Source organism: Mirounga angustirostris, unplaced genomic scaffold (assembly GCF_029215605.1).
Source record: "Mirounga angustirostris isolate CCGP_5_RB_7025 unplaced genomic scaffold, mMirAng1.0.hap1 SCAF_6, whole genome shotgun sequence".
Lineage (NCBI taxonomy): Eukaryota > Metazoa > Chordata > Mammalia > Carnivora > Phocidae > Mirounga > Mirounga angustirostris.
Window position 1 is genome coordinate 135,544,439 of NW_026991714.1, and position 24,671 is coordinate 135,569,109.

The following is a 24,671-nucleotide window of genomic DNA, read 5'->3' on the forward strand; positions in this document are numbered from 1 at the left end:
AGGCAGGAAGGCAGGAAGGCAGGAAGGCAGGAAGGCAGGAAGGAAGGAAGGAAGGTAGGAAGGAAGGAAGGAAGATGGGCATTACTACTTATCTACCTGAGAGTCTCTTATAGATCAGAGCCATGGTTGCAGGACATGCTAATAAACATTTGTGGGTCACTTCAAAAGAGCTTGATCCTCGTACCAGCACCAGGAGCTAGGTACTATTATTATCCTCATTTTACAGACAAGTTAAATGCAGCAGAAAGAGGATCAGTAACTTGCCCAAGGTCAGGAATTGGATTTGAGTTGAGATAAAGCTGCTTGACTTCCATGTTTGCATCATGAATGTCGGCATGAACTCCCTGAGGCTTGCATTTTTAAAGTTAGGACCAGGGCACCTGGGTGGTTCATTCTGTTGAGTGTCCAGCTCTTGATCTCAGCTCAGGTCTTGATCTCAGCCTCACATTGGCCTCCATACTGGGCACAGATGCTACTGAAAAAAAAGAAAAAGAAAAAGAGAAAGAAAGAAAGAAAGAAAGAAAGAAAGAAAGAAAGAAAGAAAGAAAGAAAGAAAGAGAGAGAAAGAAAGTGAGCCAAATATGACTTTGGACAACCAAAGAGAAGAAAGGACCCAAAGGAACATTTTATTGGGCAACTACTATATGCCAGGCCCTGGTACCAGGTGCTTTACAGAATATCTCCATTTAGTCCTCAGAACAACCTGATTGTCCCATTTCTCAGATGAGGAAACTGAGGTTTAGAGAGCTTAAGGGAACTTCCTAAAGTCCAGGGGTAGAGTCAGGATTCAAACCAGGTCTAACTCCAAAATCTATCATCTTTCCACCATTACTAGGCTACTGGGCCTCACTTCTCCCATCTGTAGAATGAAGTGGGGTAAGATGCACTCTGAGCTCCAGTTCAGCTTTATTGTGTGCTTATTGCATGCCAGGCACTGTGCTGAGAACTTCACATACATTTTATAATATCATCCTTACAACACCCTTTGAGGATGTTTCCACTTTAAAAATGAAGATAGTGGGGCTCAGACATACAGACATTGTGCAAGGTTAGAGAGCTACCACGGGGCACAGCCTGGGTTTTAACTAAGGCTTGTTTGATTCTTAAGCCAAACCCTTACCCATACCCTACACTGCTCCCAGAGGTGTCAGCCCGCCTTCAGAGTGAGGACATTCCTGTGTTCCTACAGATTCGGAAAAAGGCTGGAATAGACGTGGGATGAGTTCCTCAAAGCGTGGGCCCCTCTTCCTTTGGATCTCAAAGAATCACTTCAGTGAAGTTCTGTTAGAGTCAAAAGGTGACATCCTTCCACAGACAGTTGGCCAAGGCTGAGTCCAGCCCTGGTACCTCAAGGGCTTGGCCATTTCCCCTGATCTTGTTGTCAAGGCGACCCTAGATCGCTCTGTGGTTCTATAGCTCTTCTCCCTCTTGCTTCCTTGTCTCCCCACCTTCTCAAGAGAACGCTTGAGAAACAGCTCCAAGTGGCCCACTTGCCAGTGATTGAAGGAGATGCAGGACCTTCAAGGCCCCAAACAGAAAGAACTATCTTCTCTAAACACCTCGAGGCAGAAGCTCATTCACAGCTGTTCTCCAGAGCCTTCCAAGGTGCCTGGAACAAGGAGGTAGTTGGTAAATGTTGAATGAACTGACTAATTATGGAGAGAGGGGTCCTAAAACAGTTGACTTTGGAAAAGTAGGGTAAAGCAATACCGGAATAAAAGTACATGTGTGTGTAAGTGTGTGTGCCCCAGAAAAGAGGCTCAACCGCCCCTGTGATGGGTCAGCCTGTGTGTCTCCACTTCTCTCCACATCTTGTGAGCTGGAGTTGTCAATGTGGACGGTTCCTGCCCACTCCAGGCTTCTGGCCTGAAGAGTCTCTCTCTGTCTCTCTCTCAGTGGTGGGGAAATACACATAATACAAATGTTACCATCTTAAGCATTTTTTTTTTTAAAGATTTTTATTTTTTATTTATTTGACAGAGAGAGAGATAGCGAGAGCAGGAACACAAGCAGGGGGAGTGGGAGAGGGAGAAGCAGGCTTCCCGCGGAGCAGGGAGCCTGATGCGGGGCTTGATCCCAGGACCCTGGGATCATGACCTGAGCAGAAGGCAGACGCTTAACGACTGAGCCACCCAGGCGCCCCCATCTTAAGCATTTTTAAACGTACAGTTTGGTAGTGTTAACTATACTCAATAAATGATCACTGGGTAATTGTGCTTGCTCTGTTTTATTGTTTCCTACATGTTTCAGTCTCTTGGTTTAAGAGCAATTTTGGCTTTAAGATGCACCCACAATTACAAGTACTTCTTGACTGCCCTCTAGTGGGAAGCATGAAAAATTGAAACCCCAAACAGCTCATCTTTCCTGCAGGAATGAGTGGTCCCTTTCTGTGTTTTGTTTTGTTTTGTTTTGTTTTAAGCCCACAGCACCTAGTATTCCTAGGCGGAATCCAATCTAAGTACTACTCAGGCCTGACCCTGCTTAGCTTCCCAGATCAGACAAGATTGGGTGCATTCAGGATGATATGGCCATAGACTGAGTGGTCCTTTTTTTCCTAACTCATTGGACTTTACACCATCCAAAACTGTGTTGGATTCAAGTTGGCAGTTTATCCTAACCTTACAGATGAAGGTGACATGTACAGAGCTCTCACACTATGGTGAAGAACCAGTATTTAAAAAAAATTATCTGTTGCAAATCAATCCATTTATAAAATTCAAAAAAAAATGAGTTAATAGATAAATTATAATACAAAAATTTTAAAAACCTAATATAATAATATAATCAAAACATAACACAGGAAAAAGTAAAATAAATGCAAAATCTCTACATGTTGTTCATTCAATGTGCATATTATAGATGATTAATATAGAGAATTGCTATTGTGCTAATGACATTTTGTCGTTCTGCATTCACAATTAAACAGAAAATTATAAGTGAAATATAGTGATTCCCTACTTCAAATAAACAGTATATCAAGATTATGGGTTTTTAATGGACAAATGCACATTTTTATGGCTTGTTAGCCTATTTAGTCCATGCAGAATGGAATATAATGCTACTCACAACGTACAATGCTCAGCAAAACTGCTTTTATGTTTTGTCTTAATAAGAGCTTTAGTGGAGAAATCAGTCTCATAGAGGTTTGTTGATGGGAATGGAAGAAGACATTTTTTTAAAGATTATTTATTTATCTTGGAGAGAGAGAGAGCATGAGCACACTGTGGGGAGGGGAAGAGAGAGGAAGAGAGAGAATCTCAAGCAGACTTCCTGCTGAGCACAGAGTCCAAGTTGGAGCTCTATCTCACGACACTGAGATCATGACCTGAGCTGAAATCAAGAGTCGGACGCTCATCCAACTGAGCCACCCAGGCATGCCTGGAAGAAGAAATTTTAAAGCAATTTCACGAAGCTCAGGATTTTCATATTTTACTTTTATCCAAGATGAAGCAAATGATTCTGATTTTCAAAATACATCTCACCTCTCCATCCTTTGCCAGTTCCACCAATTTATCCTGTAAAGTGATACAGCTGACCCTTGAACAACATGGGGGTTGGGCAACCCCATGATGTTGAAAATCCATGTGTGACTTTTGACTTTCCCCAAAACTTAACTATTTATAGCCTACCGTCAACCAGAAGACTTACTGGTAACATAAGCAATTAACTTACATTTTGTATGTTATATGTATTATATACTGTGTTATTATAATAAAGTAAGCTAGAGAAAGGAAAATGTCATTAAGAAAATCCTAAGGAAGGGCGCCTGCCTGGGTGGCTCAGTGGTTAAGCTTCTGCCTTCGGCTCAGGTCATGATCTCAGGGTCCTGGGATCGAGCCCCACATCGGGCTCCCTGCTCGGCGGGAGGCCTGCTTCTCCCTCTCCCACTCCCCCTGCTTGTGTTCCCTCTCTTGCTGTGTCTCTTTCTGTCAAATAAATAAATAAAATCTCTAAAAAAAAAGAAAAAGAAAATCCTAAGGAAGAGAAAAGACATTGACAGTACTGTATTTACTGAAAAAACTCTGCGTAGAAGTGGACCTGCACAGTTCAAACCTGTATTGTTCAACAATTGTACAGTTAAATCAAATTATCTTTTTTTAAATTCTAATTAGTTGACATACAGTTCAATATTGATTCAGTAGTAGAGTTCAGTGGTTCATCATTTGCATACAACACACAGTGCTCATCATAACAAGTGCCCTCCTTAACACCTATCACCCATCTATCTCATCCCCCATTCACCTCCCTCCATCAACCCTCAATTTGTTCTCTATAGTTAAGAGTCCCTCTTGGGGCCCCTGGGTGGCTCAGTCAACTAAGTGTCTGATTCTTGATTTCAGCTGAGGTCATGATCTCATCAGGGTTATGAGATAGAGCCCTGAGTTGGGCTCCACGCTCAGTGGACAATTCTCTTTCCCTCTCCCTCTACCCTCTGCCTTTCCCACCTAAAATAAATAAGTAAATCTTAAAAAAGAGAGAGAGTCTCTCATGATTTGTTTCCCTCTCTCTCCTTTTTTCCCACCTCCCAAATGTTCATCTGTTTTGTTTCTTAAATTCCACATATGAGTGAAATCATATCGTATCTGTCTTTCTCTGACGGACTTATTTTGCTTAGCGTAATACACTCTAGCTCTATCTGCGTCATTGTAAATGGCAAGGTTTCATTGTTTTTGACGACTGAGTAGTATTCCATTGTATATATACATTTACCACATCTTCTTTATGCAGTCATCAGTTGATGGGCATTTGGGCTCCTTCCATAGTCTGGCTATTGTTGATAGTGCTGAAAATTATTTTTCAATGAAGGCAATGGTTTCAGGATCTGTGAATTTCCCATGCACAGATCTTCTTTTGATGGAAATAAAATTTAAACAATTTTGTCAAATCTGTAAGTCATTTGGCTGTATCGTTTTATAGATGTGCAATAACAAGATCATCACCTACTTTTTTGGTAATTGCTGTTAAATGATGGAGCATGGTATAACAGTGTGGAAACTCTTTTCTTCCAAGCTGCTTTTATTCTTATTCTCTGATCTTATCTGCCATTGAAAATCATATTATAGTCTTTCCTTGCTTAGAAATAGTAACATCATCAAAAATGCCAAAAATATCACACAAATAAACAAGTCTGTTGTTCAAACCACATTTTCAAAAGGTTGGGCCCTTATAAGGGTTGGTGGTTTTTACTTTCTAGAAACACCAAAAGTTTGTTTCACATTCAAACATTCCCAATAGAACTTTCCCCTTCAGGAAGCACCCTATCTTAGTATGCAACAATGGTTGTTGATGATTAGCTTCCATGTTATCACATAAAAAAGAGAATAATCTCAAATTTAATACATTAGCTTTTGCATAATTCATAATTTTTTGATATGAACTAGACCCTGTTTAACTGAAATGTTCTCATTGTAAAATTTTCTTTTTTTTTTTTTAAGATTTTATTTATTTATTTGAGAGAGAGAGAGAAACAGCATGAGAGGGGAGAGGGTCAGAGGGAGAAGCAGGCTCCCCACTGAGCTGGGATCCCGATGAGAGGCTCTATCCAGGGACTCCGGGAGCATGACCCGAGCGGAAGGCAGTCGCCTAACCAACTGAGCTACCCAGGCGCCCCTCACTGTAAAATTTTCTTGATGAACAAAGCAGTGTGTTGATTTACATTCTCATGCAAGCTATTTAATTTGGGTAATAATTTCAGGATGTTTTTCTGTCAAAGGAGCTGCACCATTAGAGCATATTCCTACGCCAAACTTAAACTCAAGCCACATTCATTAACAACATAGTTCTTCATAGTTTTATATGGTTCACTGTTAGTTGTGTTTGTCATCAATGAAGCTGAAAAAAATTCTCCCTTGGGGTGCCTGGGTGGCTCACTCCCCCTGCTTGTGTTCCCTCTCTCGCTGTGTCTCTCTCCGTCAGGTAAATAAATAAAAAATCTTAAAAAAAAAATCTTAAAAAAAAAATAATTCTCCCTCATATCTCCACCATGTTCAAATTGCCTGTACACTCAAGTAATTGTCACGTTAGCAGTATGTGAACATTCAACAACTTGCAATGAAAAATACTTTACTAGCTGTATTTCTTTTGTGACAATCTGCCATGTCATTAGCTGGTTGATAAATTTATCTAGCTATGAAAAATAATACTTGACTTACCTTCTTTGGCACAGATTCAGCCATAATTTCCAAGATCGTTAAGACAGTCCTTGCTAATGTCTATTTTTTCAATTTTAGCATCTCAAAATGCTACTTTGTAAGACACAAATTTCCAATGTTTATATGTGAAATATGGAACCTCTGCTTCTATCAGTTTTTTAAATTCAATGGTCTTTCTTTCCAAGTGTTCTTTTTTTTTTTTTTTTAAAGATTTTATTTATTTATTTGACAGAGAGAGAGACACAGTGAGAGAGGGAACACAAGCAGGAGGAGTGGGAGAGGGGGAAGCAGGCTTCCCGCTGAGCAGGGAGCCCGATGTGGGGCTCGATCCCAGGACCCTGGGACCATGACCTGAGCCAAAGGCAGACGCTCAACAACTGAGCCACCCAGGCGCCCCTCTTCCCAAGTGTTCTTTTTTTTTTTTTTTTTTAAAGATTTTTTATTTATTTATTTGAGACAGAGAGAATGAGAGACAGAGAGCACAAGAGGGAAGAGGGTCAGAGGGAGAAGCAGACTCCCCGCCGAGCAGGGGGAGCCCGATGCGGGACTCGATCCCGGGACTCCAGGATCATGACCTGAGCCGAAGGCAGTTGCTTAACCAACTGAGCCACCCAGGCGCCCCTTCCCAAGTGTTCTTAAAAAAAAAAAAGAGAGAGCGAGAAAGAGAAGTGAATCTCTCATGATTTGTTTCCCTCTCTCTTAAGGTTTTGAATGTATTTCTTTTGTTTTCTGTGTAAATGCTACCTAAGTTCGATGACTTTATTTACTAGCTTTATCAGCTAATACAACTCTGCAAATAACACACTAGAGTTTCAGCACTTCAGTAGCAATTATGGCTACAAAACTGAGCTCAATATGTGAGGAACCATACTTCCAAGTAAAACTGGTACAAATTCTTTTGGTTTTAATTTCTTCAGAACCACTTTCATTAGTCATTGTTGTTGTACTATTGTTGCTGCTTGCATGGTAGGAAAAGTATGTTTTTTCTTGATTAAAAGCAGTTGAGTGAAGTTTGACACCTGTAAATTATAGTTAAATATTACTATGAAAATTTGCTTCCCTAATTTAGCTAATATTTTTATTAAAGATTTTATTTATTTATTTGTCAGAGAGAGAGAGGGAACACAAGCAGGGGGAGCGGCTGGCAGAGGGAGAAACAGGCTCCCTGCTGAGCGAGGAGCCCGATGTGGGACTTGATCCCAGGACCCTGAGATCATGACCTGAGCTTAAGGCAGACGCTTAACTGACTGAGCCACCCAGGCGTCCCTTAGCTAATATTTTTAAATGATAAATTTTAAATATAGTTTTTACAAAAAGAAGTTATCTTTAATAGGTAAAAATAACAATCTAAAGAAATACTTTTATTTTCTCAGATTTTTACATGTGTTGTTTACCGTTGACCAACTAACCTTGAAATATCACACATGGTAACATGGTCCTACTACATACACAGCTCTCAAAACACATGACTCATGGACAGTACTTGGTCTATCCCTTGTTCAACAAGGTAAGTTCCCTGATCATGCACTTGGATATTAAATGACTATGAACTTTTCTAAAAGCCTACTCTTAATTCTGTACTGCTTTCCTTGTGAACTGGTAACGAGCAGTTCATAGGCTTCAAGGATTCGGAGTGCACTTGAAGTAGTACCGACCTGAAGACCTGCATGGCTTGCCCAAGGTTCCCAAGGTTGTTGAGGACTAAATATTATCCATGAATTGTTTAGCACAGTCTGGTATAGAGTAGATGCCACAACTATTATTTTCAACTCACTGGTGTAAGGGAGATGAGATCTCACCCACCAGCTTCCCAGCCTTCAATATCTTCCCCAGGGTAAAGTCATGTGGGGAGGGGTCAGTTACTTGGCACCATTCAATGAGCAGAGACACCTACCAAACTTCTCATCTCTCAGTCTTTCCTGTTTGTGAAGGAGCTTCCATTTGCAATTTTTATCTATAGGTCTCCATATTGCACAACTATGGGAATGGTGCCCCCAGGAGCTGTGTGGTGCAGTCTACACAGTTGTACTTGGTGGCATTGTCTAGACCAACTAGGATGAAACCTGGGCACAGGGACACAGTCCTCTTCCATATAACAGACTCACCAGCTTTCCTCCCACAGAAGTCATTATTAAGACTATAAAACCAGCTTAGATAATATAATCAGGACCCCAATGACCACCCCTTTCTCCTTTTAACAAATCAATTGAGAAGGTAACATATTTCAGACATGATCTGCAGACAGCAAAGATTTCATTTCATGACTTCCGACTCTTTCGCCCAGTACACCCTGTAGCTAATGTTCACCTAGACATCTGGTCTAGGGCTGATGAGACTGTCTAGTTTCCTTCTCTGGGATGCACAAATGCTGGGACAAAGGCAAATCCAGGACCCTGGACAACAAAAGGCAAGGTTGCTAGGTAAAAATTCGAAGAGCGTATCTTCCTTTCTTCTTCGCAGAACCATGATCGTCACATTTTCTGACGAATGCACGAATGAATGAAAAACAATCAACAAGTGTGTGTATGTCATTATATAATCCCAAGAGACTGTATGATACACCTTAGAGTGGCCAATAGTCCAGCCTTCAAGGCGTGTGAAATCCAGATGGTGAGATAAGACAAAAGCACGTGGAAACATTCAAAGCCAATAGAAGACTAAAGAGTAACAACACAAAGGCCACACACATGCTCTCAGTGCGGGCGACTAGAGATTCCATACATGTCGGCAGACTCTCTCCTCAAGGGTGTGCCACTACGGCTGTCTGGTTTTCTGCCTTCAGTCTTTCTGAGGCTGGGGAAGGCTGCACAGCTAACTACAGGTGCAGTTCCCAAGCATGGGTGAGGTACGCATCCAAGGGTACTTTTCAAGCAGTGGGAGATGGGAATTGGCAGATGAATGCCTCAGTCTCTCTGTCCTTTGGTGTGACAGTCCTGAGGCATGTGGTACATGTTTCCTCAGGAGTCTCCCAGCGGGATTGATCATCTGTGCCCACGTGAGCAAAAATTTCACCATTGCACACGTTCTCGACTTTTCTCCCTTCCTGTTCTGTCACTTCCCACTCTATCACTTCTGCTCCCTGGGATCACTCCCTGCCCCCAAATCCTACTCTCAGGCTCTGCTAGTGCAGGGAAACTAAAAGAAGGTCCATGAGTAGCTGCCAAGGAAGCTAATCCTTTCTTCTCTATATTTGAGCCTAGGAGATCCCCTTCAGTTAGGAGGACTCTTTTTAAACATTGAAAAGTTTCATGGAGCCTCTGTTCACTTTCTCATAGTTGTCTCCGGTAGTTATTTTTTATTCATTCAACAGGCACTATTCCAAACCCTGATAAAGTACAGAATGACCAAACTCTATGACATCTATAATCCTTTTAAAGAAATGTATTTACTTATTAAAATAGCATCTATTGAAAACAATGATGTTTATACAGAAAGAAATAAAGATGATTTTTTTTTTTTTAAGATTTTATTTATTTGACAGAGAGAGATACAGCGAGAGAGGGAACACAAGCGGGGGGAGCGGGAGAGGAAGAAGCAGGCTTCCCGCGGAGCAGGGAGCCCGATGCGGGGCTCGATCCCAGGACCCTGGGATCATGACCTGGGCCGAAGGCAGACGCTTAACGACTGAGCCACCCAGGCGCCCCTAAAGATGATTTTTAAAAAACCATTTTTACTTATTTACTTTTAAGTAGCCTCTACCCCAATGTGGGGCTCAAACTCATGACCCCAAGATTAAGAGTCACATGCTCTACCCACTGAGCCAGCCAGGAGCCCTGATGAATTTTAATGTATGAGAAAGTGCTAAACCTCACTCACAGAAATAGAAATGCAAATTGAAAGATGTTTAAATACCATTTTTCATATTTCAGATTGGCAAAGATGAAAAAGTTTGTTAACACCGCGTTGGAGATTTGAGGAATCATTAACAAAGTATCATTGATCACCTATTACAAGTCTATGCTGGGCACTGAGTAACCAACAGTTGACAAAGTAAACAAAAATTCCTTCTTTCCAGGAGCATACATTCCAATGTGAGAGTGAGGTATGCAATAAATGAAAATGAAAAAGAGGAGAGACAGAGAAAGAGAGAGAGAATGTCAGATAGAGAGTGCTGTAAGAAAAATAAAGCAGTATCAAGGATGGTGAGTAACCAAGGGGTAGGTTACTTTAGATAAGGTAGTCAAAGGAGACCTTACTGAAAAGTTAAAATTGAGCAGAGGCCTAAATGAGGTGAGGGGTGAGTACTTGAGATTTCTGGAGAAGTGTTTTCCAGGCAGTGTAAAGTAGTCAGCTGACTCCTTTCATAGATATCAGTTATCAAAATTGGACTAAAATTTAGGCAATGATTTCTTAGATATGACACCAAAACCACAAGCAACCAAATCAAAAAACAGATTAATCAGATGACATTAAAATGTAAAAGTTATGTACTTCAAGGGAGATTATTAAGAAAGGGAAAAGACAACCCAAAGAAATAGAAAATACTTGCAAATCTTGTATCTGACCTAAAGATCTAGTGTCCAGAATGTATGAAGAACTCTTACAATGCAGCAAAAAGACAAACTTAAAAATGGACAAGGTATTTTCTCCAAGTCAAATACATAAATTAACATGAAAGACATGAGCAGATGCTCAACATCATTAGTCATTAGGGAAATGAAAATCAAAATTACAATGAGATACCACTTCACATCCACTAGGGCTGTTAAAATAAAAAAGACAACTTGGGGCGCCCGGGTGGCTCAGTTGGTTAAGCGACTGCCTTCAGCTCAGGTCATGATCCTGGAGTCCTGGGATCGAGTCCCGCATTGGGCTCCCTGCTCGGTGGGGAGTCTGCTTCTCCCTCTGACCCTCCTCCCTCTCTTGCTCTCTGTCTCTCATTCTCTCTGTCTCAAATAAATAAATAAAAAATCTTTGAAAAAAAAAATAAATAAAAAATAAATAAATAAAAAAAAGACAACAATAACAAGTTTTGCCAAGACCTGGAACCTTCACACATTGCTGGTGTGAATATAAAATGGCACAGCCTGGGGCACCTGGGGGGCTCAGTCAGTTAAACGGCTGCCTTTGGCTCAGGTCACGGTCTCAGGGTCCTGGGATTGAGCCCTGCATTGGGCTCTCTGCTCAGCAGGGGAACCTGCTTCTCCCTCTCCCTCTGCTGCTCCCCCCTGCTTGTGTCAAATATAAATAAATTAAATAAATAAATAAATAAAACAAATAAATAAATAAAATGGCACAGCCCCTTTGGATATCAGTTGGGCACTTCTTCAAAAAGTTAAATGGAGAGTTCCCATATGACCCAGCTCTTATACACCTGGGGACATACTCGGAAGAATGGAAACCTATATCCACACAAAAACTTGAGCATGAATGTTCATAGCCATTTTATTCCTAATAGAAAGTGGAAGCAACCCATGTGTCCATCAGCTGATGAATGGACAAACAGAACGTGATCTATTCCTACGATGGGATATTATTCGACCGTAAGAGGGAATGTAGCCTCTGTACTATTACTATATGCTACAGGCTCCAACATGAATGAACCTTGAGAACATTATGCTAAGTGAAAGAAGCCGGGCACAAAAGGCCACACATTGTATAGTATCATTTTTATGGAATATGAAGGCTGTGGGGATTTGGTGCAAGTATAGAGGTAATTATGGAGGTTAACCCAAGGTTTATTCAGGCAATTATTTTTCCAATGACTAAGTTTTTCATTATAGCTCCAATTTCCCCAATGTGATTGATTCTATGGAGGGAGTGACTGTACATTCTGTAAGGTGTTGAGAATTTGGTCCTTAACTTGTTGGGAATATTTAAGGTACCCAAGAAAGTTTATCTCTAAGTTTTATTTTTATTCGCAAGGTCTTTATTCGGAAAAATGACTCCAAACTTGGAACTACAGGGGGAAAAAAAAAAAAGATTGCATGACCTTTTAATGTTACTAACAACTTAGTATTCACAATTGATTAGGGCCCAAATAGTGTATAATTTTGTAAAAACTGTAAGAAAACTGATAACCTGTGATGAATCTCTTTTGACTAGTAGACTAGATTATCTTAAAGGTTATAGTTTATCACCCTGTATTTACCAGTTTTGTGTCTAATTTAGGAATAATATTTTAGCATTCTTTTTTCTCCCAATGACTATCTAAATTTCAGTTTTTGATCTTTTAAACCAGCTTCGTCATCTTATTGAGCTTCTCATTAATGAATTAAATAGAATGTTAACACATGAATTTGAGTTTTTAAAAATAAAAATATGAAGATTACTGTGGCATAAAGATAACACAAATAGGGAATCGAAGTGAAGGTTATTGGCGGTTTTTCAGGTAGTTGTTTTTTGAATGGGTTTGAATGGGTTTTTCCAATAATGACAATTTCCCCAACATCATCCAGTAGAGGGATGAGAAGATTACTGTGGCATAAAGATAACACAAATAGGGAATCGAAGTGAAGGTTATTGGTGGTTTTCAGGCAGTTGTTTTTTGAATGGGTTTGAATGGGTTTTTCCAATAATGACAATTTCCCCAACATCATCCAGTAGAGGGATGAGAATGAGGGATGAGAATCTTTACTTCCTGTGAGGTATTGATGAAGAATAACTGGAAGAAAGGCAGGCGGGGACGAGGAGGCCTCCTGACCTAAGAGGAAACCACCCTTTAAAGGATTTTACACAAAGGAGCCCTCCACCCTTTTGCATGTGATAGATAGATGACAAGACCCTGATTGGATGACAGGTACAGGGAGGGTTAATCAGGTTAAAACAGCCCTCCAACAAAGCCCATAAAAACCCCTAGACTTAGAAACCCCGATGGCAACCCTCTCGGGTCCTCTCTCTCCTCCTTTGTGCTATCACTTTGATATTGTTCAATAAGCCTGCCCACCACTCTGTCTGGTCTACCTCTTTCATTCTTCGAAGTGGCGTGACGCGGGCACCAACAGAGAAAAAAAATCCTGCCAACAGTATCAAGTGTTTAGTCTTGGCTTTGGGGGCATGGTAACTGAAAAGGCTTCCTCCCAAGTTTTTTCCCTAAAGAAGTTTTGCAATGTCTCCTATATATCCAGGAGGGAAGCAATAAAAGATTTTGTCTTTCTTTTGAATCTCATCTTCCCACAAATGCTATAGTTCTATCTTGCTTGGATGAGAGTTTTCTAGGTTTTCTTAGGTGATTTGGGACTTGACCAAGGAGTCACCAATTGAAAACTATAATTTGGGATCATCTCTGCTGTGCTAGTTCTATCTCTTAGGGACCCTAAGAACTGAAAATGAACTGAGCGATAATGAGATATTTCCTTCCTGATCACTGGACTGGAAGGTACCCATAGAAAATCTGTGTAGCCTAAGAATAGATAGGGCACACTTTAAAAAAGAATCTTTTTTAAGAGGTTGGGAGAAGTGGGCGCCTGGGTGGCTCAGTTGGTTGGGCGACTGCCTTCAGCTCAGGTCATGATCCTGGAGTCCCAGGATCGAGTCCCGCATCGGGCTCCCTGCTCAGTGGGGAGTCTGCTTCTCCCTCTCCCGTTCCCCCTTCTCGTGCTCTCTCTCTCTCTCTCAAATAAATAAATAAAATCTTTAAAAAAAAAAAAAAAGAGGTTGGGAGAAGTAACTTAGAGATAGGTAAATTCAGTCTGTGATCCCTTCCCGGGATGATAAAAGATTGTGAACTGACAATAGCTTAGAGATAGAGCTTTATTTTGGAATGTCTTAACAACGGAGGAGTATGAGGAGGAGAATGAGAAACTATGACATCCAGGGTCTTATATCATGTGTGTACTTAGCCCTTGCCCTACACTTCACCTTCAGGGTCCTTGGAGTCTTTATTGCTCCAGATACTGTAAACCAGGTTGAGTATTTGTGAGAAAAGGTCTACAGCCTCAGAATTTTTTGAAATACGGTCCTAAGTCTGAGCAAAGCATAATTGGGTCCTCTCCTCAGGTGTCATTAAGCTGAAATCAAGATGTCAGCCAGACTGCAATTTCATATAAGCCCCAGGGGCATCCATCTCCACAATTTGAGTAAATATAATTATTTTATAGATTCTATTTTTAATTCTAAAAATTAAGTGATTTTTACCGTCCTCATTTTATAGAATAGGAACTGGAGGTTTCGAACTTTATTAACATGCCTACAATCCCACAGAAATTGACAGTGTAGGGACACTAATCCTGGAGAAATGTTTAAGAGGTTTTTTTTTTTTTAACCCCAAGAGCTGTAAAGGATTGGATTCTGCCAGCACCAAGGAGTGCTGACAAGGATGAAGTTAGCAGGCTATTAAAAATAGTTCCATCTAGAAATAATTGTGGCTGGAACAGCCCACAGCTGCGGGAGGGGCAGCAAGGACCGCCAATGTGAATGGCAGGTAATTTCACAGCGGCCCAGAGATCCAATTTCTAACTAACTGAAGTTTTTCCCTTAAGACTGATGAGATTAGGGCGCCTGGGTGGCTCAGTTGGTTGAGCGACTGCCTTCGGCTCAGGTCATGATCCTGGAGTCCCTGGATCGAGTCCCGCGTCGGGCTCCCTGCTCGGCGGGGGGCCTGCTTCTCCCTCTGACCCTCCCCCCTCTCATGCTCTCTCTCTCTATCTCATTCTCTCTCAAATAAATAAATAAAATCTTTAAAAAAATAAAAAATAAATAAAAGGGCACCTGGGTGGCTCAGTTGGTTGAGCGACTGCCTTCGGCTCAGGTCATGATCCTGGAGTCCCGGGATCGAGTCCCGCATCGGGCTCCCTGCTCGGCGGGGGGTCTGCTTCTCCCTCTGACCCTCCCCCCTCTCATGTGCTCGCTCTCATTCTCTCTCTCTCAAATAAATACATAAAATCTTTAAAAAAAAAAAAAAAGACCGATGAGATTAGATACATCTAGGGTGCTGCTAGCACCTATTATCTTTCAGGCTGTTAAAAAAATAGAAGAGCTTTTATTCTTACCTAATTTCTTTTTGTTGCAATTGTCCATGTCTGACTAGATTTACAACAAACGGAAAAGTAGTAAGAGCTCCCAGGGTATTAATTATCACGTTATTAAAACAAATTCTCGAGCGTCAAGCCCCTTCCGGGCTGTGCTGTGAGTGTGCGGTCCCGAGCCAGTGGGGGCCATTCTAAGTTGACACAAGTTCCCAGAGCGAGGGAGAACACAGAAAGCAACAAGGATTCCGCACGCCGAACACCGCACGTCCACAGCGCTCCGCAAGCTCGCGCACAGGCGCCCGCGGCGCGCGGTGAGCATTTTTAAACAGCCAGGGATCACGTGCTCACCGGCAAGCTCCGCTACTGGCCCTCGGACTCTCACACTTGGCTTTGGCGCCGAACCTTTCCCCCCTTGTGGACGCAACCATTCGCTCCGCTCTCGGAGGGAATACGAGCCAACCTCACGATCAAGGCTTTTCCGAAAGAAGCTTCCAGCGAATTCTCAGGAAAAGTTCAGCTACAAATAAAGCAATCAAATGAAACCCACTTAGGGACGCCGTAGAAGGCTCCTCTGGTCAAAAGGAAAGAACAGACCTGACCCTGACTCCCCCTACGCTCTGTAGGGGCCGCGAGGATGGTTCCGTCTAAGGCGCGGACTCCGCCTCCACGGGCGCCGCCATTTTGTTTGGCTGGACGGGAGCGAGCGACGCTTTGGGGGAGGGGTCCTGTAGGCGCCTCACTGGACCCCGCGGCCGCGCTGTCGCTTCTCGGGGGGAGTCCTCCCCGGCGAGGGGCGCGGAACCATGTACATAAAACAGGTGAGGCCTGTGCGTGCCGCCCACCCCCTCACGGGCCTCTGAGGAACACTCCTGGAGGCTAGGGTGTCGCGACGCGACCCGGGGCCTCCCGCCTCCCGGCAGGGTGGACCCAGAGCTGGACGCGGGCGGCGGGGGAGGGGAGAGGCCCCGCCCCGCGAGCGCGGGGGGCAGCGGAGAATTGGGGCGCCTGCCTGCAGCGCGGGCCTCCTCGCAGGGCGTGCGTCTGACGGAGCAGTCTCTCCGAGAGCTTTGGAGGGCGCGGGCCTTCCCGGGTGGGCCGGGTGCGGGCTGAGGGCCCCGAGCTGGCTGGGGGCCGCGCCGGGGGCGGCGGCGGCGGGGCGGGAAGCTGTGTTGCCCTGCGCGGATGGCCCCGCGCGGGCCTTTTGCGTGGGGTGTATGGAGCGGTGGTCTCCCGGCCCGGAGGCGCCTCTGGGGGGCTCAGCTTGGGGTGTCAGCTTAGCCCGGGGTCTTTGTCCCCGAATTGCGGGAGACGTGAAAGGGACCCTCCTCCTGGCAGAATATGTAGCGCCGCCTCGTTCGCTTGTTTACTCCTGTCAAAGGGGTCTTCCCGCGCAAGAGTCCACCGCAAAGATGAGCCCGTTCACGCTCTTGGAGAGAAGTTTCCCCGTTGGGTGTGTTGGACTTGAAGCACCTTCTTCTCGGAACGGCTGCTTATTTGGGCGGGCGGGTGTGTCCGAAAGAAGCGCCCACCGCTCCTGGAGCAAGGGAAGCGGAGGCCAGCCTGCCTGCTTGACACGTTTTTATCAAAGCAATGTAATGTTTAGCATCCCAGCGAATCTTACACACAATGTACTTGATTCTGAGAGTTCCTTAACAGGTTACTAATTACAATTCCTTAAAAAAAAAGCCAGTGGTTAATAATAAACGGACTTTTTTTTTTATTCTTATGTTAATCCCCATACATTACATCATTAGTTCTAGGTGAAGTGTTCCATGATTCACTTAAACGGACTTTTCTAAGAAGATTTTTAATCACCACTTTTCAGAATGACTTTCTCTTACAAGGAATAGAAAGTTCTCCATCTTGCATTACATGAGAAACCGGAAAGAGAAGAGCAAGGAAAAACGTTAGTTTAGGAGTTACTTCTTTTAGTATGTATTCTCTGAAAAGTATCTTTTTTATTTATTAGGTTATTATCCAGGGTTTCCGGAGTTACAGAGATCAAACAATTGTAGATCCCTTCAGCTCAAAACATAATGTTATCGGTAAGTGTTGGTGGTTTACAAAATCAGATTGATATGTATAGACCATTTAAATTCTGTCTAGGCTTAAGGAAAGAGGAATTGGGTTTGAATATTACATGAATTTATACATATTTTTTCTATATGAAATAGCATGTCTTTTATCTACACTGATGAATTGCTTATTTTATACATTTAAAATATTTGCATAAGACGATCATTAGTTACTCATTTTTATTTAGGTAGCCTTGTATGTGTGAAAGTGTGTCTATGATTATAGCGAATGACACTAAATTTAACATTTGAGCTATTCTGTTCTTGAGATGTCATTTCCTAATTAAAATGCCCACTGTTGCCTTATGTCAAAGATGACCATTATTTATTCACAAATTAGATTGTTCCCAGATTTTTTTTTCTGTCATACTGTTTAAAGTTACACCATACAGCTTGTTGGGAAGAGCATAAACTTTGGAGCATAACAGAATGAGTTTCAGATCCCAGTTCTGATACATACTCTTTCAAACTTGACTCCGGGAGGGGCTTTAGTTTTCTCATTTGTAAAGTGGACCTAATGATACCCATCTTATAGGGCTGTTGGGAAAATTAAATGAGAAAGTATATGTGTGAGGATAAAGAGTTACAATGATTACTGTTCTGAAGTACAGTATTTAGGGGCACCTGGGTGGCTCAGTCGTTAGGTATCTGCCTTCAGCTCAGGTCCTGATCCCAGGGTCCTGGGATCAAGCCCCGCGTCAGGCTCCCTGCTCGGCGGGAAGCCTGCTTCTCCCTCTCCCACTCCCCCTGCTTGTGTTCCTGCTCTTGCTGTGTCTCTCTGTCAAATAAATAAAATCTTTAAAAAAAAAAAAAAAGAAATGAAATACAGTATTTAGTCTAAAGACTCTTCGGATGAGAGTGTCCATTTTTTGCTGATACAGCCAGCAAAAGTGTTTTTTGACATCCTGCTGAATTTTTAAAGGCTAGATGAAACTCTTATAAACAGACTTCTATACGTTATCCCCCTTATGTGGTTTATTGGTATATTAGACTGCTAGGACTACCATTAAGTATAGACTGGGTGGCTTAAACAACAGTAATTTATTTTCTGTTTTGGAAATTCAAGTCCATGATGAGGGTGCCAGCATAGTCACATTCTGGAAGTCACCATCTTCATCATCATGCTCACATGACCTCTTTGGTTCTCTCTCCCTCTTCCTTACTAGAACACTAATTCCATCATGAAGGCCCCACCCTCACAACCTGACCTGATCCTGATTTATCTCCCAAAGGCCCCCATCTCCAAATACCATCACATTTGGGATTAGGACTTCCAACATATGAATGGGGGGGAGGGGAATGACACAATTCAGTGTGTCGCACTCACCGAGATTAGTAAAGGGCAAACATTATTTAGGGGCGCCTGGGTGGCTCAGTCAGTTAAGCATCTGCCTTCGGCTCAGGTCATGATCCCAGGGTCCTGGGATCGAGCCCCGCATCGGGCTCCCTGCTCGGCGGGGAGCCTGCTTCTCCCTCTCTCTCTGCCTGCCACTCTGCCTACTTGTGTTCTTTCTCTCTGTCAAATAAATAAATAAAATCTTAAAAATAAATAAATAAATAAATTTTAAAAATTGAGGGCAAGAATGTCAATATACTTCAGTTAAAAAAAAAATTGAGGGCAAGAAAAAAACCTACCCTCAGTACATCACTTGTAGCTTGTAGTTGGAAATAAATTATGAAAACATTTTCCTCCCTGCTGTACCTATTGAATAGTTAATAATTTGTGTGCCATAAGGATAGCTTGATCCAGTATTTTACTTACATTTTGATTACAAGTGCCTTCTGATTGTCATCAATCAGAAAATCTTTAGAAATGGAAAAAAATGAATAATTACTAGATTTATATTATTTCTTACAGGTTAAAAGTAGGTGGATATCTTAATTATATCAATGGTATAATTTTATAAATGAGCTATAATGATGACCGTTATTACCTATGATGATTAGATTTTGTCTGTAGGATCTATCAAATATTTTTGTTTTAGCTATTATCAGATAGCTGTTTACTACTTTGTTTGCAACATTAGTGTTGTTAATAGTTACAGTTACAAAGGAAATTGTCTAAGTGTTCTTTCTTTTCTTTGTTTTAACAAACCTAATACGATTTTACTGCTTAAACATGTTTTAAAAACAGGTACCTTAATAATATAAGAAAGATCCAAAGTAGTATAGACTGAGATGGACATTAAAAATATCCTGTAAAAGCATACTACTTTGGTTATTTAATGATTCTGACCTTGAAAAAAAAAAGATTGGGAAGCAGGTATCTCTTGTGGTGATGTTTGATGTTGGAAACTCTTGTTTTAATAGTTAAATGATGCTTGAATGTACCAAGCATATACCTTTTTTTTTTTAAGATTTTATTTATTTATTTGACAGAGAGAGATAGGGAGAGCAGAAACACAAGCAGTGGTAGTGGGAGAGGGAGAAGCAGGCTCCCCGCTGAGCAGGGAGCCTGATGCGGGATTCGATCCCAGGATCCTGGGATCATCACCTGAGCTGAAGGCAGACGCTTAACTATCTGAGCTACCCAGGCGCCCCCAAGCATATACCTTTTTAAGGTTACCTTTTCTGTAGCTTTTTAACAAAAGAAATATGTTAATTATAGAACATTATGGAAGAGTTTAAACGCTAAAAGGAAAAAAAACTATAAACTGTAATCCTGCCCAGAAATAGCCATTCTTTTTTTTTTTTTTTAAGATTTTATTTATTTATTTGAGAGAGAGAGAATGAGAGAGAGCACATGAGAGGGGGGAGGGTCAGAGGGAGAAGCAGACTCCCCGCCGAGCAGGGAGCCCAATGCGGGACTCGATCCCGGGACTCCAGGATCATGACCTGAGCCGAAGGCAGTCGCTTAACCAACTGAGCCACCCAGGCGCCCTAGCCATTCTTAATAGTAACAATCTATCCCTGTGTTAAACCTGGTTTCCTAGAAAACAGTGCAAGGCGCACTCAGCTACTAATAAGCTTTAATGGGAAGGTGCAGTCTGAGGGCAAGAGTGAGTGGGAAAGCTGGTCATAGCTTTATAAAGAAGGCGCAGCTAGTTTGTGGTCAAATTAGATAACTTGCAGAGGGACTTTGGGAACCCACCATGTGTGGGAAAGATCAGATGGGAAAGGAATAGTCTCTGTCTCTGATTGGTCAAAGTTTACCACACAGGGCATTAATTTCCCCCATGCTCTTGGATGGTGTTACTCTGGGGACTAACCCTCCCTTAAGTAGTCAGGGAACTATAGCCTCCTTTGGTTTTTCACAGATCTGACCTCAGTGCATACTTAGGGTAGGCTGAAACAACCTACGGTGATGGATACTGAGCCTCTCCATTGACAGGCAACCAAGACTTGGGTTGGGGCAGGTGAATCTGGGGCACATATAAACTGGATCTACCTCGTGTACGTCTATATAAATAAGCCTTTTTTTTTTTTTTAAAGAATTTATTTATTTATTTGACAGAGAGAGAGACAGCTAGAAAGGGAACACAAGCAGGGGCAGAGGGAGAGGGAGAAGCAGGCTTCCCGCTGAGCAGGAGCCCGATGTGGGGCTCGATCCCAGGACCCTGGGATCATGACCTGAGCCGAAGGCAGACGCTTAACGACTGAGCCACCCAGGCGCCCCTATAAATAAGCCTTTTTAAATAAAAATGGGCTTGTGTAATCTGTTGGTAATCTTTTTTTTTTCTGTTTAAGTCTTGGGGCGCTAATCTACCTGTTAACATTTTCTTCACTTGCTTTATCATTTGCACTCACTCTCACACTTTTTTTTTCCATAGAGTAAGTTATGTAGGTCATGGTCCTTTACCTTTGAATTCAATGTATACTTTCTAAGAATAGGGATGTTTTCTTACATAAAACACAGTACAGTTATCAACTTCAGTAAATTTGACATTAATAAAATAAACTCTTCATTTTCCAGTTATACTGATTGACCCAAAAACGTTCTTTATAGTATTTTTTCCTCCTTTACTACAGGATCTAATTTAATTTAGCATTAGGTACTGCCACTAGTTGTCATGTCTCTTTAGTCTCCTTTGATCTGGATCAGTTCCACAGCCTTTCTTTGTCTTTTATAACATTGTTTTTAAAAAATACTACATAAATTATATGGTCTTCTGAGGATATTACATCTGGAGGTAAAGAATCATTCTTTCTACTTCTTTTTAAATGATGTTACTTTTGATCACCTAGTCTAGGTAGTTATCTGGTTTTTCTACTGTATAGTGTTTGTTCTCTTGCAAATAATAAATAGTATGAGGATGGGAAATACTTTTGGACCATGCAAATATTGTGCTCCTTTTCAGAATTTCCCCCTAGATTTAGCATCCATTGATAATTCTTGCCTTTATTCTGATGGTTACAAAATGATGATTTTCCATTTCCAGCATTCCTTTCACATTTACTGTGTGGTATTCTGTGAGCAAGAGTTCTCCTTCCTTAGCTATTTGTCATTTTATTATCAGTTTGGAGTCATGGATTATTTCCCCCTTCCAGCACAAATTTATAATTCATCCAATTATTTTGGTGCTCAGATTGTCCTAGATTAAGCCAGTGGAAATCTTTTTCAAGCTGGCCTCTGTGTCATATACCTTTTTTATTTATTTTTTTTAAGAATTTTTTTTATTTATTTAAGATTTTACTTATCCATTTGACAGAGAGAGAGAGCGAGAGCAGGAACACAAGCAGCAGGAGTGGGAGAGGGAGAAGCAGGCTTCCCCCCGAAAGGAGGGAGCCCGATGTGGGACTCGATTGCCAGGACCCTGGGATCATGACCTGAGCTGAAGGCAGACGCTTAACGACTGAGCCACCCAGGCGCCCAGTCATATGCCTTTTTTAAAAAGCGATTTATTACTTTCTGGCACAACAGAAATGATTTGTTTTTTTAGGCTTTACTTTGCACTAAAGATGATAACTGTAAGGACTAATTTGTTCAGGTATCTTGGTCAAGATGAGAGAGATTGGGAATTTTGCTGAAGAACAAAATTCAAATGAATTCATTAAATCTGAAACATTTGATATCTTTTTATGTATAGAATTGTTTATTTCTGAATTCAGGGAGTTAAAAAAAAATACCTTATACTTAACCTATACTTTTGTGATTCTGAGATTATACATGATATGTAGGGCTGATCATAAGTACTTTAATAAGCAAATAGTTTGAGAATTTAAAATGATTATTTAAGCATTAAAAATTTAAGTAACGTGAATCTTTAAATTATTAAAAGGATTTCCATTATATATAATTTATTTTTTTATTTTTTTTTCCATTATATATAATTTAAAAAGAATTATATGTCCATAGTAATGATTGTAAATTATGAAAACCTGGTAACGTTTGGTTATTCCTATTAATTTTAAACTATTAGAAAAGAGCAAAAGGGCGCCTGGATGGCTCAGTCGTTAAGCGTCTGCCTTCAGCTCAGGTCATGATCCCAGGGTCCTGGCATCGAGTCCCACATCGGGCTCCCTCCTTTCAGGGGGAAGCCTGCTTCTCCCTCTCCCACTCCTGCTGCTTGTGTTCCTGCTCTCGCTATCTCTGTCTCTGTCAAATAAATAAATAAAATCTTAAAAAAAAAATAGAAAAGAGCAAAATAATCAATGAAATAAATATAAGAGAAAAAACCATCTGATGTCTATACAAAAATTGTACTCATTTGGTGATTGAAGCTGTTTTGTTTATTGATTTCTTTTGTTTACTCTTTTGTATTTAACTTCAAATATTAAGATGTTAAGTTAGTAGAATATAAATTTTTTAATATTTTCAGTAAAGTTTTAATTTTATTGGTTTCTATGCAAAGTAACATGTACTTTTTGAAATTTTATAGTGGGAAGAAATGGATCTGGAAAAAGTAACTTTTTTTATGGTAAGTATTGTTTTTTAAATTCTAAATATGTTAAGACCTGGGTATCTTCAGGTAATTTATTTTAAAAATTGGTTTTCTAAAAAATACAAATAAAAAATAAAAATTGGTTTTCTGAGAGGCTCCTTCTGAGGGGTGCCTGGGTGGCTCAGTTGGTTAAGCATCTGACTCTTGATCTCAGCCCAAGTCTTAATCTCAGGGTTGTGAGTTCAAGCCCCTCATTGTGCTCCATGCTTGGTGTGGAGCCTACTTAGAAAAATTGGTTTTCTGAGGTTGGGTCTGCATGAAACTCAAAATACTTCTTCACACAGGGTTGTAGTTTAGTGTAGAGGATTTCAAGTATAATGATATAATGATCTGAGTTCTCTATACCTAGTGATTAATTAGGTGAAAAACTAGGCAAAAATCTCTTAAGGTACTCTTTGCACTTTAAAAAGAGGTCTTTGAGGGCGCCTGGGTGGCTCAGTTGGTTAAGTGACTGCCTTCGGCTCAGGTCATGATCCTGGAGTTCTGGGATCAAGTCCCACATCGGGCTCCCGACTCAGCGGGGAGCCTGCTTCTCCCTCTGACCCTGTCCCCTCTCATGCTGTTTCTCTCTCTCTCTCTCCCAAATAAATAAATAAAATCTTTAAAAAATAAAAAAAATAAAAAGAGGTCTTTGACCTGCCTACTTTGATGGGCTGTGAGAATCATGAGATAACACAAATGGAAGTGCTTTTTAAACTTGAGTGCAGTATCTAAATTTTGCAAATGCATATATATATGTATGTATATATATATAAAAATATAAATGCAGTAGAATAGCTAATACTGTTTTGGAGAATGGCTTATCTGCTTGTTTCTTTCATTCATTCATTCATTCATTCATTTATTTATTTATAAAGATTATTTATTTGAGAGAGCGAGAATGAGAGAGAGAGTACATGAGAGGGGGGAGGGTTAGAGAGAGAAGCAGGCTCCTCGCCAAGCAGGGAGCCCGATGCGGGACTCGATCCAGGGACTCCAGGATCATGACCTGAGCCGAAGGCAGCTGCTTAACCAACTGAGCCACCCAGGCGCCCTATTTATTTGTTTTTAAAGTAAGCTTTGTACCCATTCTAGGTCTTGAACTCATGACCCCAAGATCAAGAGTCACATGCTCTACTGACTGAGCCAGTCAGGCACCCCTCTGTTTCATCTTCTAGAAAAATGCTTTCTAAATCTTTTTTTTTGAAAGATGGGTGTAAAAAATCACAGATTCAACAAAGACTGTTGTCAATTTGAAAATAGTTAAATAGGGGCGCCTGGATGGCTCAGTCAGTTAAGCGTCTGCCCTTGGCTCAGGTCATGATCTTTGGGTCCTGGGATCGAGTCCCGCATCGGGCTTCCTGCTCAGCAGGGAGTCTGCTTCTCCCTCTGACCCTCATGATCTCTCTATCTCATTCTCTCTCTCAAATAAATAAATAAAATATTAAAAAAAAAAAGAAAATAGTTAAATAGCTTTGAAAATTAAGTGGGGCACCTGGTGGCTCAGTCAGTTAAGCATCCAACTCTTGGTTTCAGCTCAGGTCATAATCTTGGGGTTGTGGGATCAAGCCCCCCATTGGGCTCTGCACTTAGTGCAGAATCCGCTTGAGATCCTCTCTCCCTCTCTCTTTCTCTGCCTTTCCCCACCACACTCTCATTCTCTCTCTCTCAAAT

At 41.4% G+C, this 24,671-nt stretch overlaps 1 protein-coding gene and 1 pseudogene across 1 annotated transcript in view; one reads left to right on the top strand and one right to left on the bottom strand.

Annotated features, from left to right (window-relative positions):
* Nucleotides 1–2,417: 2,417 nt before the first annotated feature.
* Nucleotides 2,418–2,536, bottom strand: LOC123847253 (5S ribosomal RNA; annotated as a pseudogene).
* Nucleotides 2,537–15,722: 13,186 nt separating this feature from the next.
* SMC3 (structural maintenance of chromosomes 3) overlaps nucleotides 15,723–24,671 on the top strand; it is a 38,202-nt gene continuing 29,253 nt past the window's right edge. Inside the window, exons 1-3 of the mRNA XM_045878796.3 lie at nucleotides 15,723–15,879; nucleotides 17,031–17,106; nucleotides 22,956–22,994. Of these exons, the coding sequence (XP_045734752.1) occupies nucleotides 15,865–15,879; nucleotides 17,031–17,106; nucleotides 22,956–22,994 (130 nt within the window). The 5' untranslated portion in view covers nucleotides 15,723–15,864. The remainder of the gene's footprint in view (nucleotides 15,880–17,030; nucleotides 17,107–22,955; nucleotides 22,995–24,671) is intronic.